Source organism: Alternaria dauci, chromosome 1 (genome assembly GCF_042100115.1).
Source record: "Alternaria dauci strain A2016 chromosome 1, whole genome shotgun sequence".
Lineage (NCBI taxonomy): Eukaryota > Fungi > Ascomycota > Dothideomycetes > Pleosporales > Pleosporaceae > Alternaria > Alternaria dauci.
Window position 1 is genome coordinate 1,535,560 of NC_091272.1, and position 22,633 is coordinate 1,558,192.

The following is a 22,633-nucleotide window of genomic DNA, read 5'->3' on the forward strand; positions in this document are numbered from 1 at the left end:
GCATACAAAGCTGCACAAGCATCCATGGCATCTGTTCTTGACGTGGCAGAGCACTTGGAAAAACATGGCAGTAGCGCTCTGATTGAAGCGCGCAATAGCCCAAATAGCAGCGTTGAGGACCGTAAAACCTGCGTGGATCGAGAGAACATAGTAGATGGGAAAGAGAAGCAAGTAGGAAAGTCTAAGCGGAAGACAGAGGAAGATGTGTTGCCGAGAAAGCAACGGGAACTAAATGAACAAACGCGGAAGAGACTTGAACGGGAGAAAAGGCGAAAAGAAACAGAAGGCGAAGAAAATGGAGGAGAAATAGTAAGCCTCCAAGCACACATACCCCTCTCCGCCTTCTCCACTACATGCTAAAACAACTAGACCACGCACCTCTCTTCCAGCTCCTCAACCTCATCCGATGCAGCAACAGAGGTAGCAAGCGACACTGACGATGAAGCCAAGTATCCACCGACCAAGGCTCTCTCTGTCCTCTCCACAACATCATCCTACCAATCCCTTCACAGATCAACAGATTCCGTCGAGACCAGTTCGGTAAGTTCCCAATTTTCCGCTCTTTTTTTTTTTCTTCTCTTCTCGAGGAGAATGTGTTGATGATACTAATCAAGTACAGTAGGAAGGCGAAGAAAGCGATGTGATTGAGCGCCGAGAGAAGAATGCATTGCGACGGCGGAAAGCAAGGCAGCAGAGGCGAAATGTACGAAAGAGGAAAGAACGTAAGTCGGAGAGTGGATCGGAGAGTGGATCGGAGAGTGAACCACAAATAGAAATGGATATCACAGGACGGAAAGAATCAGAGAGAAGAACACCTGTGTTGGCGAATCTAGAGTGTGGCAAGGAGGTAGTGGTAGATTTCCTCCCTGTTGCATGGTGACAGTATGTCGACCACACTCCTGGGGACCTATAGACAAGTATAAAGTCGTTTCATCATAACCTGCTCGATCCACCGACGAGTATCACATCTTGATCCTCAAGCCGGTGTTCCCTGTCCGTTCCGTGCCAGATCGATCGCTGGCAGCACCCATACTATCCGCGTCGCTATCATCTCGATCTTGATAATCTTCTTGTTCATCATCCATAATGCTCAAGCCTAGCGTGCCGACTTTGAATGTGTTGCTGCACCACTCGCTGAATACATCCGGGTCCCACACGCCATCCTCCCTGCCTTTGCCCTTTGTGCTTCTGCTAGTCCCATTTTGATTGGCAAGAGAAGGGGAGTATGACGTGTCGTACCAGTCTTCATATGTTTGTGTGACAGATTCCATGACAGCTGCCACGAGCATCTCACGTGTACGTGCGTCGGTGATGTATTCTTCTAGCTTCGATCGCAGAAACGGTGTCTCTTGTTCGATGTTCTGCCGGATCTTGCTCGTGCGCGCAGGGGCCTCGCTTGGTGGCACCTTCTTGTTGTTCTTCATATCGATTGGCGCTGTTATCCGGGTGACAAATTGTCCAGTGAAGTCGTTGATCGCTTGGCGCAGGCGCGCGTCTACTTCAGCTTTGGCATCCAACATGTTCTCTACAACCTTGGGAATGAGTAGGCCGACGAGGTTGCGCGGGTTGAAGAGGCCACCACGAGCACGCAGCTCCCAAAACGTATTTGTGACACTGGAGAAGTTATATTGAACCTCGGTTTCTGGTGTGACGAACTCTATATCGAAAGCCACAATCTGTTGCTTCAGGAGGAGGAGGTGCGATACGAGGAAGAGGGCGGCGTCGGTCGGCGAGGCGGATTTAGCAAGCAGCGTGCTAGCTTGAGCGAGGGAAAGCGTGGTACTGTGGACAATATGATGAGCCAAGTCGTCAAACACGGAGGACTGAGAGCACATTAGCATGGACAGGGTGTGCGACTGTTCAAAACGTACATGAACAAGCCTGTAGATTTTGCTGAGCAACCATATCGCTTTGCGCAATGTAGGGTACCAGTCTTTGAAGGCCGCTTCGGTATTGTAGTTCCACCGCGCATCTGGGTCGTCATCCTCCACTATTGTAGGCGTCTTTGGCATCAATGGGGTGGGCGGCACTTCGGACTTGGGTTCCTTCTTGCCAGACAAGACTGGTTGATTTGACTTTGTTCCCGATGTGGCGTGCTTCTTGTTCTTTGCTGGATAGTCGAGATCTTCTGGCTTGGGCTTGTATCTTTCAATATCATCCCGCAAAATTGCAAGCGATAGGAACACCAATCTGTTTTGTGCATCCTGCAGTGCGGGATGTACGATAACAGAGAAGTCTAGCTTGTTCGCTTCGACAGGCGATTCTTCCTCTTCCTCCTCCATGTATCGTGTTTGTATAAGGGTACATAATTCGCACAGCTTGAGTATCTGCGTCTCGTGGATGGTGCGCGGTCGGAGATAGTCGTAGAGAGGCTCGCATACGGCTTCCAAAAAGTCGTACAATCCGCCGTCGCCTTCGAACCACTCGCGCCATAGGTCGCACTCGTCGAAACATATGCCTCGTATGTAGCTTATACTGCTCCGTGCAAAAGCCACGAGGTCTGTCGATGTGCTTGGAGCTTGTGCGATGTCTCCGATCTTCTTCGTAACGATAGGGAGGATGAGGCGGCCACGGGTGGCCGAGTAACTCTGGTACAACTCGTTCATTAGACTCTGGTACTCTGCTTCGCCGCCTGGCGCTGCTCCAGCTGGCAGCACTGCCCGCTTCTGTATCTCAAGGCCTATACTCTTCAACTCTGGTGCTCCGACGCGGAATTTGGCGTACAACAGCGCAGACATGGTCGTATCGTTCAGTTGTCTATCCGCTATCCGCTTGGAGACATCGGCTGCAATTTCTCGAAGCGCCTCGGTGAAATGAACACGGATGAGCGTAAGGGCGCGGGTGAGGAGTAGTCGGTATCTGGATCGGTACGTTTCGGCCTCGCGATGTTTGGAATGCGCCTGCATGTACTCTAGACAGCTGTCCAGATTTGCCAGCATCTCGACGAACTCGCTACCCCGCACTATCTTGCCTGCGCCCGGAGCATTGAGCCGTTTGGTCGTAGGCTCGAGGTACAGATAGTACCGGAGGTTCTGCTCCATGTCGTCGGCGAGCTTGGTAATGCGCTTCTGGTCGTCGATGAGGCCCTCGCATTGTGTGCGGAATGCGTTTGTCTGCGCTTCGACGACCTTGAAGGATTCGGAGAGGGAGGAGAGGATATCGAGGGTGGCGGCAGTGTCGGCACTGATGTTGTCGAGGTGGCTGCGCGTCATGTGCAGCTGGTGCTGGTAGAGCGTGTACTCGTCATGACTGGCTTCGAGCAACTCGTCGCTGAGGCCGCCATACCACTTGGCAAACTCCAGCTCGGTGCTGATGTCCTCACGCGACTTCTTCTTCTCCAGTGCCTTTTCCTTCCTCAGATGCGCGCGCACAACCGTGTAGAAGTCGCTGTACGACTTGGCGCGTCTGGCCACGGTGGCCGGTGGAGGGCCATTGAGCTTGCCCGGTCGGTCCTCTTCTGCCGCCTCGGGGATGGCTTCTACGCGCTCCAAGTCAGCCTGACTCTCCTGCAAGGTACAATCATCAGAAGTGCTCAAACGTACCCGGCAGCGGATGGTGGGCTTACGTTCTCCTGTTTGAGCAGGCTCTCTCTCCGGCGGTGCTTGCCCTTTTCCTGCGGCTTGGCTGTGCGAGGGACAAAGGCCGTGTACCACGAGTCTGCCTCGTACATTCTGGCGCACTTGGGATGCTGGTGGGGTTCTTGTCTGTGGACAGGAAACACGACGGCGCAAGCTTCCACATGGACATGTCGGAGCTCGGTGATGCTCGTGGGGGTGTAGCAGATGGCGCTAGTCTCACTCGGTGCTAGCCCATCTGTCGAGTGTGGAGAAAGTCTAGAGCGTCATGATCACGCCGCTGCGATTTCGACAAACTATCGAAGCTGTCGAATGATCAGGGCTCCAACTATAATCGGACCTTTGCACATGTTGCAGATGCCGTTCTCTTAATTCTACCAGACAGCTTTGGGTCGACACTTGCCACCACCAACCCACGAGTCTCTACATACTACACCATGCTCAGCACCAGATGTGTGGCACGCGCATCTCGACCAACGCCTCATGCCCCGCGGCTATGTAGGCACATAGCGACCAGACCCCCGCCATCCCATGTTCGCGCAGCCTCGCATCCTTATGCACAGCGACGACAACAGCATTTCGTCCGGTCCATAGCTACTGTCGGCGCGCTCTGGGCTACCGCCACCGCATGGCAGTGGTGCAATGGAGAGTCGATTATACGAGATGCGCACGCTGAAGAGCAAGAGGAACCCGAGATAAAGTTCGAAGCGCCACGGCGGCAGGCAACATCGAGCGACGACAACAGGAACATCATCAGCTCACAGCACCTCCAGGTGATAAAGAGCTGGGAGAATCCCGGAGTTTACACATGGGGCTCGAATGCGGGCAAGGTCGTGGCACCCGACTCGGACGAGAAGTACATCAAGACACCGCGACGGCTGAGTTTCTTTGACGGAAAGTTGCTGCGAGACATCAAGCTGGACAGAAATTTCGGCGCTGCCATAGACGAGAAGGGCGATCTCCTACAGTGGGGCACCGCTTTTGCCAACGATATCAAGGAGCCTACCAAGACGCTTACCGGTCACAACCTTACATCGTTGGCCATCTCACGCGATCGAATTATTGGCCTTTCCAAAAATGGCTCCGTATATTCTATACCCGTCTCGCAGGCGGAGCAGATGGAAGGCCCAAAGCCTCCATCCGGGTCCTGGATCCCCTTCTGGGGCGGTTCCAACAACATCTCCTACCGAAAGCGCACGCCTGAGAATCTGGCATGGAATGAGCGCGTTACCGATATTGCCTCTGGTCTCGAGCACGCGCTCATGCTTACGTCTTCTGGCCGTGTCTTCTCTTTCGCATCAGGCTCACAAGACTTTCCCAGCAAGGGCCAAATGGGAATACCCGGTTTGTCGTGGGAGACCCGGCCGCCTGGCGCTTTCGACATTCCCCACGAGATTACTACGCTCAAAGGCTTCCCTGTCACGAAGATCGCTGCTGGCGACTACCACAGCTTAGTTTGCGATTCCGAAGGACGCGCTTTTACTTTTGGTGACAATACCTCCGGCCAATTGGGCTTCCCGTACAATGCCGAAGCACAAAGCATCGATGCTCCGTCCCTACTTCCGACACAAAAGCTCTTCTCTGGTCAGGCAGGCAAAGTGACAAACGTCTTCGCTGGCGGCAACACGTCCTTCCTTGCTACGGAAGCGACCAAGGGCAACAAGACCACCGCAGACACCTGGGCCTTCGGATTCGGTCTGACCGGCCAACTAGGTACTGGTCGATGGGTGCACACACAGGCAGACCCTGTCAAGGTCCCTGCCTTCTCCGGTCTCTTCGAATGGGATGAAGTCAAGAACACTGCGATCCCCATTCGCCTGTCCACCATCTCCGTCGGTGCAACACATGCCGCCGCCGTTCTCGACAATGTCGCCAGTGTCGCTGTATCCGGCCGATCGAGACAGCTCACAGACAACGACACGAATTGGGGTCGCGACATCTTGTTCTGGGGCAACAACGAGTTCTACCAGATCGGCAGTGGAAAGCGAAGCAACCTAGCCACGCCAGCCTACATCCAGCCACTCGACCAAGCCGCTGAGCAAGAACGCGCTGCGTCTGCTGGTGGGTTTGGGAGACAATTAAGAGAGAAGGAAATGCATCGGTTCCAAATCACACCAAGAAATAAGGTCAAAGTCAACGGCCGGACAGTCGAGTTTGAGCAAAAGGTGGAATGTGGACGCGGATGCACTGCTGTTTACTCTGCTGTCTGATTTTGCTAGACGCACCACTTTTTTGCATTCTTGTACATATACCTCCGCCTTTTAGGGCGCGCATCGCTACGTTTGATGACATGTTGTAAGATTAGGATTTAGGGTATGCGATATCTCTCTCTCAAATCAAATAAAAAGTATTTGATAAGCAAAATCGTGTCCTCGCAATGATGGTGGAGTCTATAAATTCGTTAGTGTGTTTCCATGGCTACCTAGCCTCCTGGGGTCGGATATAAAAAAAATGCGCCGGATATTCGCGTGCATATTTCGTGGGCCTCTGGACTCCACTCCTCATCAACTTGAAATCGGAAGGAAGCGGTCCACGCGTCCACCCAATCCGTATGATCCTGAAACCGATAAGTAACAATGACGCTTGTGTCACCACGCGTGGGACCATGTACATGCTTGAGTGGTGGAGCGAGGAAGGTAATTTGAGATGTGGCGGGGGATATGAGCTTATCCTGTTGTAAAAAATTGAATGACTGCACCGACTACATACCTGTGTCGATGTCTTAGCTAGCTAGTTTGGGTATATGGTACAAGATGTGTGAAGCTACATGACTTTTCGGTACAAGCTTTGTAGTTCTGGAAGAATAGTTGGCAAGGTGAAAAGAGAAAAAAAAAATGTCGATGCCTCAAAAGGTATAAACAAGAACGGCATACGCTATGATGAAGACGCAAGATTGGACGGCTGGGGAAATTAACAGGCGTCCGTAAAGCTCCCATGGAAATCGACCGAGATCAGAGGTTATTATATGGCAGAGTGCTTCAAAGGCCCATGCGCTGAATCATGGCTCTCGATTCGGCTTCAGAAAGTTCGTTGCCGTCGATGTTGATACGACCTTCCTCAACCTGAGCGAGATCTGGCTTGACCATACCCTCGTGTAGGTACTTTAGGAAGGAGAGTAGTTGTTCCTCAAAAGCAGCATATGGATGCCGCTCCTGAGCTGCTTCTATCGCTTGGAGACTCGATTGCGATGGGTCTCGTGGCAGAAGCTCGCGGACGTACTGGTGCTTGATCCTCGTCCATTCGCGGTTCTCTTCTCGGAGGTTGCCTTCAGCGCAAAAGAGTTGCCGCATAGCGGCTACGTCGGCTGGTTCATCGGCCCAGCGTTCGACACCGGGACAGCCATAGGCGAAGATGGTGTTGAACGTCTCGTCGCCGTAGGCGCCATTGCGAAGATATTCGCCAATGACGGCTTGCAGCATGAATTGCGCGGCCAGGTCGAACCATTCAGAAGTCGGGAACCAGTCATCATCCAGGTTTACACGGGCAGCCGTAAGTTCGATGAAGACTGGCAATAGGCAGTGGAGTGAGGGTGTGCCTGCTACATCAGTGACCCATCTCCTCTGATCCAGAGGCATGCTCAATGCGGATGCAAGGGCTGATCGGTTCTCGTAAAGTGCGCCATCGGACAACGGAAAGTCCTTTTGCTGGTCGAAAGGTTGCTGGAGCGCAGCAGGGTGCTGAGTTCGTTGTCGCCAGTACTCGCCGCGGCTCTTGTTCTGCTCGCGAAGACTATCGAGTGATTCCTCGGTTGTCCATGTCTCGTCGTGATGCAGTCTGTGCGTGAAGATTAGGGCGAACTGCAACAACCGTGATCGAAACGACGCCTTGGGGTCTAGGCGTCGGCCATGGTGCCTGTGACCCAAGAATATTCTCCAATCTTCATGTCGTCAGTGATCAATAAGAAAAAAAGGACGGTGGCTGTTCATACCCGCGGTCATGTTGACGAGTGCATTGGGCAAATCGGAATGATACGGGTCACTGCTTGATCTCCACTCGAATACCAATCCAATGGCCTTGTAGACGAGAAAGTCCAAGATGGTCAAGTCGACATCAAACTGGTCTTCTTCTTCGTTCTCCATGCGACGGGTAAGGTTCAAGAAGCCTTCCCGGGGGCGTCGGTTACTGTCGTAGATGTTTTCCATTTTCTACTTGCAGGGGTGTGGAAGTTGGACGGGCAGCACGGAAGGCAGTCAACATGAAAGGTAGGCAGACATTGATGCAAATGATGAGCGGAAAGGACAGTAAGAAGCAAAGGTGCAGAGGGAGCTGAGGAGAGCAAGGGCACAAGAGGGAGTGATAGCAAACGGTTATAGAAGAGCGGATGCCCCGTCTAGACCCCACAGTTAGCCCACTGTGCAGAGGACAAAGACAATAGGCGGCTGGCTGGTTCCAGGGTAGATTTCATGCGTCGTGACCCGAGTGTTTGTCTGGCTGCAGGGGCAGTTTCCCAAGGTATGCGTAAGCGAGGCGAAGGAGTTCACGTCAAACAGACAAGCTGAGTCGCGGAGCAAAAGGCTCCACTGGCGTCGGGTCTGAGCAACTGGAGGGGAGCGGAAGAGACCGCACCTGCATGGTGGCTTCCCTTCTGAGACGCCGGCGCCGTCGGAGAAGTTGGTCGGTAGAGAGGGAGAAAAAAACAGCAACTCCTGTTCGCATCCAGAGTGTCGCATGTCGAGTGTAGGTAGATTAGCGCGAGGTACTGGTGGATAGATGGATGGATCGCGCATGCGCCCAAAGGACGGCCGAGTGCGAGGCGATCGCCCATGCGCGACGCCACCACCACCACCATTCACCACCCCACACGTCGGCGCTGACACCTGACTGACGCTCTGAGATGCGCGCCCGTCCACGGCTGCCGTTGCTTGACCATGCTGTCTAAGAAGTCGTCGATATTCATTTCCTCCTACACTAACCTCAGTCCCCTATGCTATGCTCAGGTCCCTCCTCCTCAGCCGGGGAAGTCATGCCGTCATACATTCTCACGTCGTCGTGAGCCCGCACAACAACGGCGAAGCTACGCCCAACACCAGGACGCGCCCGCGTACCACGACGATGTAGAGCTGCTGAAATGGCCAGAGGCTGAAAAACCACACAAGACACCCACGCCCTACCAGATCCTCAAATGCAGAAAGGGCGATGCATACACCAAGCACCGCTTCTATGCCCTTGTCAAGCTCTACCACCCCGACCGCTGCCATGCCTCAGCTGCTATAGCCCAGCTGCCCCTCCACGTGCGTCTCGAGCGCTATCGCATGCTTGTCGCTGCACACGACATCCTCTCCGATGTCCAGAAACGCAAGGCGTATGATGCCTGGGGCCACGGCTGGGCCGGCCACCACCAGACACCCACCATGCCCCGCCATAACGACTGGAATTATGATCCGCATCGCTGGGCTACCGACCCGCGCACCAATGCGACATGGGAAGACTGGGAGCGCTGGCACTACGAGAACAGCGGTGGCGGCAAGGATGACGCGCGAACCATCCAGATGTCAAACTTTACCTTCATGGCCCTCATCTTTGCCTTTGTAAGCATAGGTGGTGTCGTGCAGGGCACCAGGTTCAACACCTTCAACAACTCGGTCATTGAGAGGCGGGACCAGATACACCGAGAGGCGAGCATGGAGTACCGGCGGAGTAGGAATGCCACACTGAGCGCAAGCGGGGATCGCGACGAGCGCATACGCACCTTCCTGGAGCATAGGGAGTCGACCATTGTTGGCGAGCAATCCTATCAGCGCTTGCTCCCGCCCGCCGACACGTGCTCGCCAGAAGAGGTCAGGAGGCAGTGAAATGAGCACATTCTGGTGCCCAACACAGACTCGGTTATACCCTGAAAGCACATTTTGGTGCTATATCGTACGACTGCTATTACCTTCGCCGCACGAATGGAGCTAGGGCGTTTACTTCCTGTATATATGATTCGGCAGGCGGCACACAGGCGCGCGGCGGGCATATCCTAGCCTTCATGCGCGCTCAGACACCACGCAAATTCAACGACAATCACCTGCAGCACATCTGCCGCCTTTGTGATTGTGTAAACGTTTTTCCACCTCTAGCATCCCAGTCGGTCGTGGCAGGACTTCGGTCCATCAGAATACCAACACTGGCAATATATCGAAGAAGATCTACGCCAGAAGCAGCATAGCTTCCGCGCGGTTGCGTACACTCAGGGTTCAACAGAGCCTCAAACACTGCTGCAACTGTGTCACGGAGATGCAGTACCACAGCGTGTTCCAGCTTGGCAATAAGCGAAATTTCCTACGGGTAAGGTATATGACACGGGTTTTATCACTACATCTATGCGAACGCATGAACGCTCGCGCCACCAATACCCCGTCTCAATGTTTACCGATGACGATCGTTGAATCGTTGACAGCTTACGCGATTTTAGGTTCGCAGCACCTGACATACTCGCCTGTAGCTGCGCCTGTGCTAACGGCTCAAACTCTGCGCAGCCGCTGGGCAACCTGTGGCGTGAGCACGCCATTCCTGATGTTGTCAAACTTTGAGTCTGGGTACAGTAGCCAGTTGGGCGACGACTCAATGCCTACGCCACTTTCGCCGCCGGCCATTTTCTCTACAACCTTTCAAAAGTTAGCACACAATTCATCTCCACCATCTTGTGCGTGTGACTTACATTCCTCACAATACTGCCGTCGTTATCCGTCTTGTCACCGCTAATGTCCCACCACATTGCGCCACCTAACTTCTGTTGCGCAATGTAGTCAACCTTCTTCAGTGCCATGGCCACCGTATCGTAGCTGACAAACATGCCGCTTTTTTTGTCGTAGCTGTAGGACGCACCAATCTCCTCGTCGTAATACTCTTGTGCACCTGCTACCGGCAAGTCCTTGAAGTCATAGATGCCTTTCTCGAACGAGCCCTCGCCGACACCGTCGAATGGCTTCCCTACGCCTTGGGTGTTGGCAAAGGCGCGGCCATAAAGCGGCATGCCAAGATTGAGTTTGGAGGACGGAACGCCAGCAGCCATGTAGGTGGCCAGAACAGAAGCCGTGTTGAAAGGTGTACTTAGGGGATTGGACGTCGAAGGGTAGAGATTCGAGTTATGGCCGGTCTGTTTATCCCAGGAACCAGCGTAGTCGTAGGCCTATATTTCTGTCAGTTCACGTGCCTTTTGCGACTGGAAACCAAAATGCTTACCATCAGGTTTATGAAATCCGTAACTTCACTCATCTCTCTCAATGGCAGATTCTTGTAGTACTTCTCGCCAGCTGGCGCAGCGATCGTCAAGAGGAACTTTGGCTTCAGTTGGTTTTCAGAGTCGTCCACGTGCACAAGCGTATCGGCATATTCGTCCATCTGGCCCCTAATCTCCTTCAACAGTTCCAACCATTGATGTCCTTGCTCATTGTCCTTGGGATATTCCCAATCTACATCAATCCCATCAAAGCCATAGTCGCGGATCAATTCAACACACGAAGATGCAAAGCGCTGCCGGCCTGCAGCAGTAGCCATGGGGCCATCCATGTGCTTTTTGGTGTTGGTGTGCGTCCATCCGCCGACGCTCAATACTAACTTGAAGTTTCTGTTTTTGGCCTTCAGGATCTGGAGCTGCTTGAGCGATCCATAGAGATTGTTGCCCACGTCGTTCCAGGAATCCGTCGCATAGTGCTTCTCCGCATCGGCGTATGAGTCTTTCAAGAAAACTGTGCCATCGGGTTTGTTATCGGCGAAAGAGTAAAGTAGATGGGTTAGCCTCTCTGCTGGTATTTGCTGGGGCTGGAAGTTCCGCGCGTAAATGTCCCAGCTTCCATAGTACGCTACTGAGCGGTAGCCAGGACGAAGAGTGATATTGGGCTCAGCGGGATTGGGTGGAATATCGGTTGTTGAAGGTTGCGGTTGAGAAGTCGAGTAAGAAGGCGTGTCTGGTGTTGAGGACTGCTCTTTCGTAAGGCTGGCGGATACAGGATATGAAGAAGGAAACGCAGAAGTAATGAATGTAGTGTGTTGGTCTGATGGGCTGAACGCTGATGTAGGATCACCGGGTGGAGCAACATCCGAATAGGTTGTAAACGATGGAGAGGTAACGTCATGTGGAAACTATACTCGTGGTCAGCATGCTAGATCGTCTCGTGTACGATTGGCAGATGAATCAGCCTAAACCTACCACGAAAACATCCATCAGCGCATAATCCTTCTCAAGCTTCTCGACTCGCTCCAGCAAGCAGTCTTGATCACATGCATCTTGTGTTTGTTGCGCCAAGCCTCCTGCAGCAAGTAGGAGTGCCGTCATACATGTCCGCGCGGGTAACCAACGTGCGCACTAATCATATCGTCAGTCTTCCTGCTCCACGAAACACGTACTCTTCCCTGACATACCAACATTTTGCAAATTCTTTTCTAAAGGGAGAGGACAGAGTAAGCACACAAATTGTAGTGATTTTCCAAGAAGTAAGCACGGTGGGTCGCTCCGCATTATAACTCTCCGTATCCTGCAGATCGTTGTTCTCATCCCGCCGCTCTTTTTCCCATGCAGCGGACATGTGTGGAGCCTGCATTGCTTGCACGTTTTCTCCGACTTTCCCAATGTAATGTCACCTGTTTGGTCCATTGTTTCTCGGGTGTGAACCATTGTGCAGTGTCTGTTTCTGACCAGGATCTTGCTTGTTTTGGTAAGCAGGGTCTGGGATGGGCATTGGTACAAGCAGCCAAGCCACCGAAGAGGCAACGTGTAAGAGCGAGAAATGCGGAATATGCAGATTTAGATGCATCATGCGTACGCAAAACAGCGGGCTTGGGGGCCGGTTGGTAGGTGCGACAGGCACGGGAAAGAGATGGCATAATGTGGTTGATGGGGATACGAACGCATACAGAAATTTCTCTTCCAGGTACCTGATGGAAGGTAAGGGTGGAATCCGGATGAGAGGGATTGCTGTGGTAGGTGTTTCTCATGCGCGATGGCACTTCTCGCATGTTCAATGTCTGCTCCGTTCGTATCCACTCATCCTCAATCGCTGCCCTACCTCTTTCTTGGTTCCTCTTCTTAAGTAAACCAACACATAGATAACGACAGTCAGAAACGCAGCAGAAGCCTGCACGATACCGATATACCAACTGACACTCTACTATCGAGTCAGTCGAGTCTTATTCCAACAGCCTACAGACTGTTTGACTTACCTGCACGTCGCAATATCTGCCAAAATCAATATCGCCCACAAATTCTTTCTGGATCGCCCTCGCGCCTGCACTACACGTCCATCCCCAGAGATCGTTGCTCTTTCCGTTCTTGTCTTTCTCCGTGCGATACAAGCTTGCAGCTACGCACCATACCACGAAGTTCCCAATCATATTGATCCAGCTGAAAGTACTTGTAATGACGCTTGCTACGTTAGCCTTGTCGATGCCAAATTTATACGAAAAAATTGTCGCGAAATTGAGTAGCACGGAGACGGCCGCAACGCCAAAGTACATGTATGTCGGCCATGCGCGCGTGCTGTGAGCCCATGGTGTACGTGAAACACTTTGGCCGCTCGGAAGTGTGACTGTGCGGTAGATTGTTCGTGTGCTGAGGAACTTGTAGAGGGTGAGCGCGGTGGGAACAAGGACTGCGATGGATATGAACAAGGAAAGGGTACGAGATATGATGCGTAGTTTGCGTATGCGTGTTTTCAGGTGCTCCAATAAAATGTTAGTCTAGACATCACCATCCTCGTAGTGCTTCTGTATTGGGAATGACGTACCCTGTCTTCGATCTCGGCTGCTTTGAGATCCTCCAAATCTTTATAGGGTAGTGTTTGGCTGTTGTGCTTGGACTGAAGTAACATCGAGTGAGATGGCTTGACAGATGGAAGTTTGGAAGAAGTCATGGTCGGTGGTAGCAAATGTTGTAGATCTTGCTCTTGTGAAACAGAGGACGGCGAAGTATAGTATGCACGTGCAGCCATTGCTTCTTTCTTTTACTTCAAAGATGTTTCAGCACCTTTTTGAAAGAACCGCGATCTTTCAGACGTTTTGTGTGGCCTTGCGCCGCACCATGTCCTCCTACTTGTACGGAGATCATCATCATGATGTCCGTGCTGTTGCATCAACAGCTTCAGCTTTGCGGGCTTCAAACAGTAATTGACTGATTTCTTCACTTGTCGCGTGGTGATGTATCAGCAAAGCTGAAGGGTAGTGCTGACAGCCGCAGCTTGTGGCTGCTGTTCCTCTGGCCGTAAGCGGTATCGGGAAGGTGGCTTGGGAGATGCTGATTCGTCGAATTATCTTCAGGATATGCTTACTGATGGTAGCACTATTCTTAGGGGTTGTTCTGCGTTGATGTAGTCGCGTTACGTCACTTCAGTTCTAGAGCTTCGTGATCAGAGTGGTGCCTGTAGACTCCGTGCCCTTGAGGCTGATGCGCGACGCAAAACTGTAAAGAGGCACCGGCACGCAAGATGGTCCGTTCCAACTCCTCGATTCGGGCTATGTGCAGACTACGACTCCTGAACCGACTTTGAAGACTTTTAGTAATTGAAGGTTCTGCTCGCAAATATCGCAACCAAAGCCCTAGGCCTCCTTTTCGGTCCCGACAAACTCTCGGTGATCACTGGAGATGCGTTTTCGGGTTATTGTAAGTATAATTAATACGCAACTTTCCCAATGCTCGAGATTTGAAGTAGTTTGTTTTACTAACCATTTGCACGTTGGTCCCCCACGGGGCGGATAGCCTCAACAGAAAGTACCTGGAGAGCTGTTTCCAGCGCTCGATAGTCGTCTCCGGTGCGCGGTACAGAGACGCGACCTGAGCATTGGCGGCGGATACTACATGCGCTCTGAACCGTTCCATTTGGCATCTGTATTCGTATAGTTGAATTCCGGGGTTGGAGTTCAGATGGAGTGCATGAGGGTTAAAGCCGTACGCTGAGAGTCTTTCTTCATGCCACTGCAATTGCCCCTCTACTGGTTTCAGACAGTCGGTTCATCGTAACTGATGACTATGACCTGAGTCGCAGTTTCTGTGATTGGGGTGGTTGCCTTACCGTCGCATGAGTGAGAGAGAGTCACAGGAGCGACACACTCGCTTGGAAGTTCGGAGCCAATTCGGACTAACTAGGCTGCATTGGGATTCTGCATCAATGTTTCCGCCCATCAGACTGCAGGTGGACATTCTCACGACATCCATTCGATCAGATTCCCGTAGCTTTCGATCCTGTGATCAAAACGCTTCCTTGAGGATGTGTGCTCAATGCCGAATACTCACTTACCTATACCGCCCAACAAGTCATCTCGTCAACGTAAAGGAAATTACGGGGAACAAGCAAAAGATGGCTTAGTGCACAGCTGCGCCGCTCAGGACAAACTGGGAAACGGATCAGTTTGCATGCGAACCATGCCGCAGTCAGTATCACCCGCTGTTGAGGTTTCCTTCCACAGTCTGCAAGCGCACGCGTAGTCCTCGTATGTCGGAAGCGGGCTGTCTTTGAGGGACGCTGTTGGCAGTCGCAAAGTTTCCCCAACCCGGATTTCGGAACACTTGGCAGCTAGACACACGCCGCACTTGCACATCTACGAGCTTCCACTTCCGTCCGACGTCTGTCGCTGCAGACTCCCGTACGAGAAGGCCATGTACTAGGCACGGCATATCGAACTATCAAAAAACCCGCTTGAAGTGGACCCATTCCACTTGACAATATGACACTTGGCTGTAGCCGAACATTGGGTGCGCTTTAATAATCTAGGCTCCCGATGCGACGGGTGCACAGCCATAATTACCGAGGCGTATTCTATGCAAGAAAACAACAGAACCCGTCCGAGCAGGGCATCAAAAAAGCCAAGGAATCCGAACCAAAAAGGCGGAGAAGAGCAGCGGTTTCTTGAATAGCCAGTGAACGCGAGGCCAATTCCTAGCTGTGTTAGATGATTACGCATTCGGAGCTCATGTCTATCCGCCCCCCGCGACTAGTGCACAATAACGATTCCGAGGAGCCAAGGAATCCAAACTAAAAAGGCGGAGAAGAGCAGCGGTTTCTTAAATAGCCAGTGAACGCGAGGCCAACTCCTAGCTGTGTTAGATGATTACGCATTCGGAGCTTATGTCTATCCGCCCCCCCCCCCCCCACGACTAGTGCACAATGACGATTCTGAGGAGCCAAGGGGGCCGTGAACAGGTGCAAGTCCTTGTGGCAAAGTACCCAAACAAACGATGCAGAGGAAGCGCCGGAGGGACCCCGGTGCATTAGTGACAGGGTGTAGTCTGGCAAATTACCATACTTTAACAGGTCAACTCATTGCAAAGTTGCTGCTCATCAACAATACCCTTTCACCTCCAACCACCCTTTCTAACAGCAGAGAGTCGCCTCCAAAATGCACAGCACTATCCTCTTGGCTGCTTGGGCTGGCGTGTCATTTGTCCTCTACAGGATCATCTCTTCGATCATCATTTCACGCCGCCATGCTGCTGCAGCGCGTCAACTCGGCTGTTTGCCTGCCCATCCAAAGAAGCAATCGCCGTTTGATCCTCTCGGGGTTCAGAACATGGCAGAAGTACTCGTGGCAGACCAACAAGCTCGTCTACCACAGTATTTTAAAGAACAAATCGATGACGTAAGTGCCAGAAAGGGCCGAGTCGTCAGCACATTCCACCAGAACATGATGGGTGCCGAGTCCTTCTTCACGGTAGAACCGAGAAACATTCAGGCTATCTTGGCTACGCAATTCAAAGACTTTGGACTAGGAGAGAGGCGAAATGGAAACTTCTTTCCACTGCTTGGTCACGGTATTGTAAGCATTGCTACAAGTTGTGCTACGAGCATATCAGATGCTGACATGCAGCAGTTCTCTACCGACGGCGAGAAATGGGCGCATTCAAGATCACTACTTCGGCCTCAGTTTGCGCGAGAACAGGTAAGCGATTTGGACCTCGAAGAAGAGCATGTGCAGAACATGATGCGAGTAATTCACACCAACTCGGACGGCTGGACAGATGTCACAGATCTCAAGCCACTCTTCTTCCGCCTGACCATCGATAGCGCCACAGAATTTCTCTTTGGCGAAACTGTTGATTCTCAACTTGCGGGACTGCCTGAATACAAGTCCAGCAAACCCCCAATGGCTGTGAGCGAACGAGACTTTACCATCTCATTCGACAAGGCCCAGGGCACGATCGCTACAGCTAGCCGACTGCAAGAAGCTTATTGGCTCGCCTACAATAAGGAATTCAAAGAACACTGCCGACGCTGCCACGCATTCATCGACCATTTCGTCCAACGCGCGTTGTCGAAAGAAAAAAGCCCTATCCAAGAAAAGTCGCATGGCAAGCAGAGATACGTCTTCCTTGATGCACTTGCGGAGTCGACACGCGACCCCGTTGAGCTTCGAGATCAATGCATCTCAATTCTCCTAGCCGGCCGTGATACTACAGCGTCGCTACTGTCGTATGTTTTCATGGTGCTGTCACAGCACGAGGATGCCTTCAAGAACCTACGTAACATCGTCCTGGAGTCCTTTGGTACCTACTCCAACCCACAGGAGATAACATTTGAGGGCCTCAAGTCATGCAACTATCTGCAGTGGGTTCTGAACGAGACTCTGCGTCTTTACCCAGTGGTCCCTATCGATGGTCGCCGTGCCCTCAAAGATACCACTCTGCCTGTCGGTGGCGGCCCAGACGGCACAGGACGCGTCTATGTGAAGAAGGGCACGCAAGTAGACTACAGCGTATACGTTATGCATCGTCGTAAAGACCTTTGGGGTGCCGACGCTGACGAATTCAAACCCGAGCGCTGGAATGGCAGGAAGAGTGGATGGGAGTATCTCCCGTTCAACGGTGGTCCAAGAATCTGCATCGGTCAGCAGTTTGCTCTGACGGAAGCTGGATACACCATTGTAAGGTTGGTGCAGAGATTCGAGACCATTGAGAGTGTTGGGAACAGTTGGGAGCCAGTGGAGAAGGGTGGCATGGGCTACGTTAGGAATTGGTTGAACTTGACGACTTCGCCGGCGGATGGTGTCAAGCTTCGCATGAAGGAGGCTAGGGAGTAGGTGTGTTGGACATGGGAGTTGGGGCGCAATCACAGGATGCTTATTTTCCAAGCCTCTCATTCGGTGCAATACCTGGGTACTGAGGCAATGGCAGATAGTCTACTTGTGCATCTCAATGTGTGCGGAGAAGAAAAAGAATTGCTCATTGCTTTTCTCGGAAGTATTCAATCTCTTGCTTTAATCGGAATGAATGATATCCCATGTCCAAGACTTGGTATGCCAAATAGTGAATCATTTGCGCCGCGAAGAGCATGGCCGCTCGGGAGGCTGTGGCGCTGCGCTAGTAAGTGATGGGCAAGGCAAGGATCCGCCGGCGGGACAGGGCCAAACTTTTGATACACTCGAACAATCTTCGGAACCATTACGCACCACATCGTCCAATATGAGGAGAGCGCGTGGACTCCGGGTGAGGATTGATACAAGTCGACTGACCTTTGAACATGTCTCGACTAACAGCGGCAGGTTTCGTCAACCCGCGACATCTGCATCTTCTGCGCCACTCGCCAGTTAGCCGTCTCGAATACGCTCGCTACATCCGCCAACGCTACCCAACGCAGAGAGCTCAACTCGTCCAGCAGAGCCCCGCAATCGGCCGAGGGCATTATATACAAAGATGCAAATGAGCGTGATGAGCCGCTGTCGCAGGCACAACTCATGCGGCGAGCATTGGCAGCCAGCGCTCCATATGCCCCTCCGCCGCAACAACAGGGAGGATTTATGTCGCCGGCAGAGAGGATGAGAGCAGCACTGGCATCACAAACACCTTCACAGTCCCAATCGCAATCGCAATCGTCACGGCAAGCCCAGCCAGAGAGGCGCACAATGAACAGAGGTGGCGTCTTCGACGGGCCGGTACGGAATCAGAGCAGAGACCGCTTCGGACCTGGGATCCGGAGAAACACGGTGAACGACCGGGGCCATGAGTATAGACCTCCAGCGCAGAGTCGCTATACTGTTAACATGGATTCAAGACCGCCCGTCAACACTCCAGCATTTGGCTCAGCCCACCTGAGACGACGAAATGAACCACAGACTGGACGCACACCCTTCGAATTAGACGACCAAAGGTCACCCCACGCTTCGAGACCTCCGCCGCAAAGGAAGATGATGGACCAAGATGAGATATCCAGGCTGTTGGGTGATGGGTCTACAAATCGAAAGCCATATCAACCACTTGCAAGGGACATGAATGCCCAAAGAACGTGTTTCCACTGTGGTTCCAAGGAGCACATGAGTAACACCTGTCCAACGAAACCCACACTCCGCGAGCGGCCGCCACAAGAACGATCGCAACAGAGGACGACAACATACACACCACCTCAGCGTTACCAGGAATCGATATCGGATGCGGCAGAGGCGTGGGTGCAAAAGTCCAAAGGCAACCTGGAAATCGAACCGTCGGCACAGGTGCAGATGGAAGAAGACAACAGGCGTCGCAATGACATGGAGAGCGAGAGAAGGCGAAGTCGCTTTGCTTTTGACGAGGCAGTAGAGGTCAAGAATCGATATGAGGAGCCCCAGCGGCGACAAGGCGGCAACAGGGGCAGGGGCCGGCGCATACAACGGGATGAAGAGGAGGAGGAAGATCGGCCACGGGTCAGCAAGCAAGAACGTAAGCGATTACGAGCTGAGGCGAAGAAGGCAGCACAATCTGCGAAGAACGAGCCCACGCCGATATCGCTCCCCGAGTACATCAGTGTAGCCAACCTGGCGGGCGCTCTGAGGCTGAGGGTGGAAGACTTTGTGCAGAAGCTGAACGAGCTTGGGTTCGAGGATGTTCAAAATGACCACATCTTGAACGCGGAGCATGCTGGTCTTATCGCGCAAGAGTACAACTTTGAGCCAGTTTTCAAGTCAGAGCAAGACGATGGCGACCTCCATCCTGCACCGCCTCTAGAGCCCGAAGCTTACGCTGAGCTTCCTGCGCGGCCGCCTGTTGTCACAATCATGGGCCATGTTGATCACGGCAAGACGACTATTCTCGACTACATGCGTTCGACCAGTGTGGCGGCTACGGAATTTGGCGGCATCACACAGCACATTGGCGCGTTCAGTGTACCTCTGGCAAACGGAAAGAAGATTACATTCCTCGACACGCCCGGTCACTCTGCGTTTGAAACGATGCGCGCCCGTGGAGCCAACGTGACAGACATAGTGGTGCTGGTCGTTGCTGCGGATGATTCTGTCATGCCCCAGACAGTCGAAGCCATTAAGCACGCACAAGCCGCGAATGTGCCTATGATTGTTGCCATCAACAAGATTGACAAGGCGCAAGCCGACCCTGATGCTGTCAAGCTTGATCTCGGTCGTCACGGTATTGAGATTGAGGACTTTGGGGGTGACATCCAAGCCGTCTGTGTTAGCGGAAAGACTGGACAGGGTATTCCGGACCTGGAAGAAGCCATCTCAACGTTGTCAGAGATGCTGGACCACCGCGCCGATCCCACAGCCGCGGTCGAGGGATGGGTTCTCGAGGGTACCACTAAGAAATCTGGACGTGTGGCCACCGTCCTCGTTCGCAGCGGTACTCTCCGCCAGGGTACAGCACTTGTTGCAGGAACTACCTGGACGCGCGTACGCACTTTGCGCAACGAGGCTGGTGCCGTGGTCAAGGAAGTGGGACCTGGCATGGCTGTCGAAATCGACGGCTGGCGCGATCAACCCATCGCTGGCGACGAGGTGCTTCAGGCAGAGGATGAGCAACACGCTACCTCGGTGACTGAGCTCCGCAGCGAGAAGGCCGATCGAGCGCAGATGGCGCGTGACATGGAAGCCATCAATGAAGCTCGCCGCGCGGAGGCCGAACGTCGCGAGGCTGAAGAAGCCGCTGCCGAAGCTATCAAGAACGGTGAGGAAGCCGTAGTCGCTGACAAGAAAGAGACTGGGCCCGAAGTTGTTTCCTTCATCATCAAGGGTGATGTGTCTGGCTCTGTGGAAGCAGTCATGGACTCCGTCTCTGCACTCGGCAATGCAGAAGTGTCGACGCGTATCCTCCGCCACGGTGTTGGCGCGCCCTCTGAATTCGACATTTCGCACGCCTCCGACGCAAAGGGTCACATTATCAACTTCAACACCACGATCCCTAACCATGTAGCCAAGCTAGCGGAGGAGAAGGGTGTTCGGATCCTGGACAGCAACATTATTTACCGCGTCGTTGAAAACGTCAAAGATTTGCTGTCAGAGAAGCTCCCGCTAAAAGTCACCCAAAAGGTTACGGGTGAAGTGGAAGTCGCAGCAGTCTTTGAGATTAGTCTGGGCGGCAAGAAGAAGATGAAGGTTGCGGGAAGCAAGGTCCGCAATGGTGTTGTTGATAGGGGTACCAAGGCCAGGGTACTCCGTGGCGAGAACGTTGTTTACGATGGTAAGTCTTTACAGCTTGTAGTTTGGGGATGAAAAATATGCTAACGGATCCGTCTAGGTGTGATTGAGTCGCTCAAGAACCAGAAGAAGGATGTGGAGCAGATGCGCAAGGATACCGAGTGTGGTATCGGATTTGAAGGCTGGGAAGACTTCAAGGTTGGTGATCGCATCCAGTGTTACGAGGAGAAGTTTGAGAAGAGGAACTTGTAAGATAGTGCAGCTCCGTGTGTACACTAGCGTAGACTATTTGAGGGTCGATGGGTCCCATCCATCGTGTATCTATGTATATGAATGAATGTATATATCGATACGCCGATTGTTACGACATTAGGTGGTATTGAGCACGCGCTCGCTATGTATCTAAGATGGTCGCTGTGTCGCTAAATCATTTGCATTCCAGGATGGGCCAATGCCTAATTCCAGACGTGCTTCATGTGCAATGAACATCCCCTACGTTTTTCCCCTGCGCATAGTATCAGATGTGCTTCCGCAACTTGGCACCGGTCCATAGCACCGGCGCAAAGTGTGTCGCCATGTTGAAGCCAAAAAGCGACGCAAACCAGAGTATCGCCATGACAGCCACGGGAACGAGAAGGAGCTCGGTGTGGTGTAGGAAGGGCAATTCCTTGTAGCCCAAGAACGTTATGATGAAGTAGTAGTTTAGCGCGAGGAGGTAGAGCGTGTTCGAGAGTAGGAGTGAGAACCTGGAATTGTCAGAGCGTGTTCTAGCTGATGGTATGTCAAGTCTTACCAGTGGTGGGTGCCTATTAATGGCATGCACAGGAACTGCACAACGTAGAGAAACACCCAGACTGGCACAAATGCTCTAATGGCGACGTCCCAGCAGTAGCCAAACTCCAGCTCTTCCTTGCCCGAGTCTTCGCCCAAGTTGTACAGTCCTCTCCGTCGCCCAGGCAGCAATGTGTTGTCGGGACCCAGTAGCCGGCCGACTAGGAAGAAGAACATTGTCGCAATCAACAGCGATAGCACCAAGAAGTGTCCGAATATGAAGACCATGGTTATGTGAAGGGTCTGTGTAAAGCCATCGGCGTATGCGAAGCCCCACGCAAGTGATGTGAGGGTGAGGAAGAAGGAGAGCAGGTATGTGAAGGACGGGTCGGGGCGGTGGTATGTCTTGGTGGTTTGTTTCTGCACATGGTTAGTTGAGCGCGCAACACACAGCAGAGGCTGGGAATGCATGCATGATAGTAGATTTGCCGAAACACCTTCTTGGGTGCTATGATCAGGCTCATAATCTCCCAAATGGCCATCTCAAAGTCCATCTGGGGGAACTTGAACATGCGCTTGAAGAAGCGCGGCATCTTGACCTCGCTCCGCCGTGACGATGGGGTGGATCCAAAGTTTGAGGGGCCGCCTGTTGGCCTTGGGAGCGAGATGTGTGGGTTCATGCTGGATGGGCTCCAGAGAGTAGGCAGGCGCAATGCTGTGCTGGGAATCGGGGAATTCGAGTACGCGTCTGGGATGTGTGTGTGTGTGTCACCGCGAGTCCCAAACTTCCATCGTGGGGAGGGGCGCGTGAATCGTCCGGAGGTGCAGTGAATGTTTGGCTATGTGTTCGGTACCTGGCTATGACATCGCCGTTGAGCGCCAGTGCCAAGGACGAGGCTGACAGGCGGCCGCCGAGAGTAAGCCCGCAGCGCCGACTCGCAACCTTTATCATCTCTAGACAACGCGCCCGCCCAACCCAACCA

The 22,633-nt window shown here is 52.8% G+C and overlaps 8 protein-coding genes across 8 annotated transcripts; 4 read left to right on the forward strand and 4 right to left on the reverse strand.

Annotated features, from left to right (window-relative positions):
* Positions 1-819: 819 nt before the first annotated feature.
* ACET3X_000485 (uncharacterized protein) lies at positions 820-3,729 on the reverse strand. The gene is made up of 3 exons (XM_069447785.1): positions 3,566-3,729; positions 1,872-3,506; positions 820-1,823 (listed from the first exon to the last, which is right to left on the reverse strand). The coding sequence occupies exons 1-3, from the start codon at positions 3,668-3,670 to the stop codon at positions 963-965; spliced, it is 2,601 nt and encodes an 866-aa protein (XP_069310727.1). The 5' UTR covers positions 3,671-3,729; the 3' UTR covers positions 820-962.
* A 283-nt stretch (positions 3,730-4,012) lies between these two features.
* ACET3X_000486 (uncharacterized protein) lies at positions 4,013-5,785 on the forward strand (the record flags this gene model as incomplete). Its single annotated transcript, XM_069447786.1, has 1 exon — positions 4,013-5,785. The coding sequence occupies one exon, from the start codon at positions 4,013-4,015 to the stop codon at positions 5,783-5,785; it is 1,773 nt and encodes a 590-aa protein (XP_069310728.1).
* A 768-nt stretch (positions 5,786-6,553) lies between these two features.
* On the reverse strand, positions 6,554-7,717 carry ACET3X_000487 (uncharacterized protein; the record flags this gene model as incomplete). Its single annotated transcript, XM_069447787.1, has 2 exons — positions 6,554-7,452; positions 7,504-7,717. The coding sequence occupies 2 exons, from the start codon at positions 7,715-7,717 to the stop codon at positions 6,554-6,556; spliced, it is 1,113 nt and encodes a 370-aa protein (XP_069310729.1).
* A 726-nt stretch (positions 7,718-8,443) lies between these two features.
* On the forward strand, positions 8,444-9,367 carry ACET3X_000488 (uncharacterized protein; the record flags this gene model as incomplete). The annotated part of the gene is made up of 1 exon (XM_069447789.1): positions 8,444-9,367. One exon carries the CDS (start codon positions 8,444-8,446, stop codon positions 9,365-9,367), a length of 924 nt encoding a protein of 307 aa, XP_069310730.1.
* A 651-nt stretch (positions 9,368-10,018) lies between these two features.
* Positions 10,019-11,924, reverse strand: ACET3X_000489 (uncharacterized protein; the record flags this gene model as incomplete). Its single annotated transcript, XM_069447790.1, has 5 exons — positions 10,019-10,162; positions 10,216-10,686; positions 10,740-11,639; positions 11,707-11,862; positions 11,919-11,924. The coding sequence occupies 5 exons, from the start codon at positions 11,922-11,924 to the stop codon at positions 10,019-10,021; spliced, it is 1,677 nt and encodes a 558-aa protein (XP_069310731.1).
* A 3,960-nt stretch (positions 11,925-15,884) lies between these two features.
* Positions 15,885-17,561, forward strand: ACET3X_000490 (uncharacterized protein; the record flags this gene model as incomplete). The annotated part of the gene is made up of 2 exons (XM_069447791.1): positions 15,885-16,301; positions 16,356-17,561. 2 exons carry the CDS (start codon positions 15,885-15,887, stop codon positions 17,559-17,561), a joined length of 1,623 nt encoding a protein of 540 aa, XP_069310732.1.
* A 382-nt stretch (positions 17,562-17,943) lies between these two features.
* Positions 17,944-21,131, forward strand: ACET3X_000491 (uncharacterized protein; the record flags this gene model as incomplete). The annotated part of the gene is made up of 3 exons (XM_069447792.1): positions 17,944-17,967; positions 18,024-20,922; positions 20,980-21,131. 3 exons carry the CDS (start codon positions 17,944-17,946, stop codon positions 21,129-21,131), a joined length of 3,075 nt encoding a protein of 1,024 aa, XP_069310733.1.
* A 265-nt stretch (positions 21,132-21,396) lies between these two features.
* Positions 21,397-22,330, reverse strand: ACET3X_000492 (uncharacterized protein; the record flags this gene model as incomplete). Its single annotated transcript, XM_069447793.1, has 3 exons — positions 21,397-21,625; positions 21,673-22,070; positions 22,124-22,330. 3 exons carry the CDS (start codon positions 22,328-22,330, stop codon positions 21,397-21,399), a joined length of 834 nt encoding a protein of 277 aa, XP_069310734.1.
* Positions 22,331-22,633: the final 303 nt, after the last annotated feature.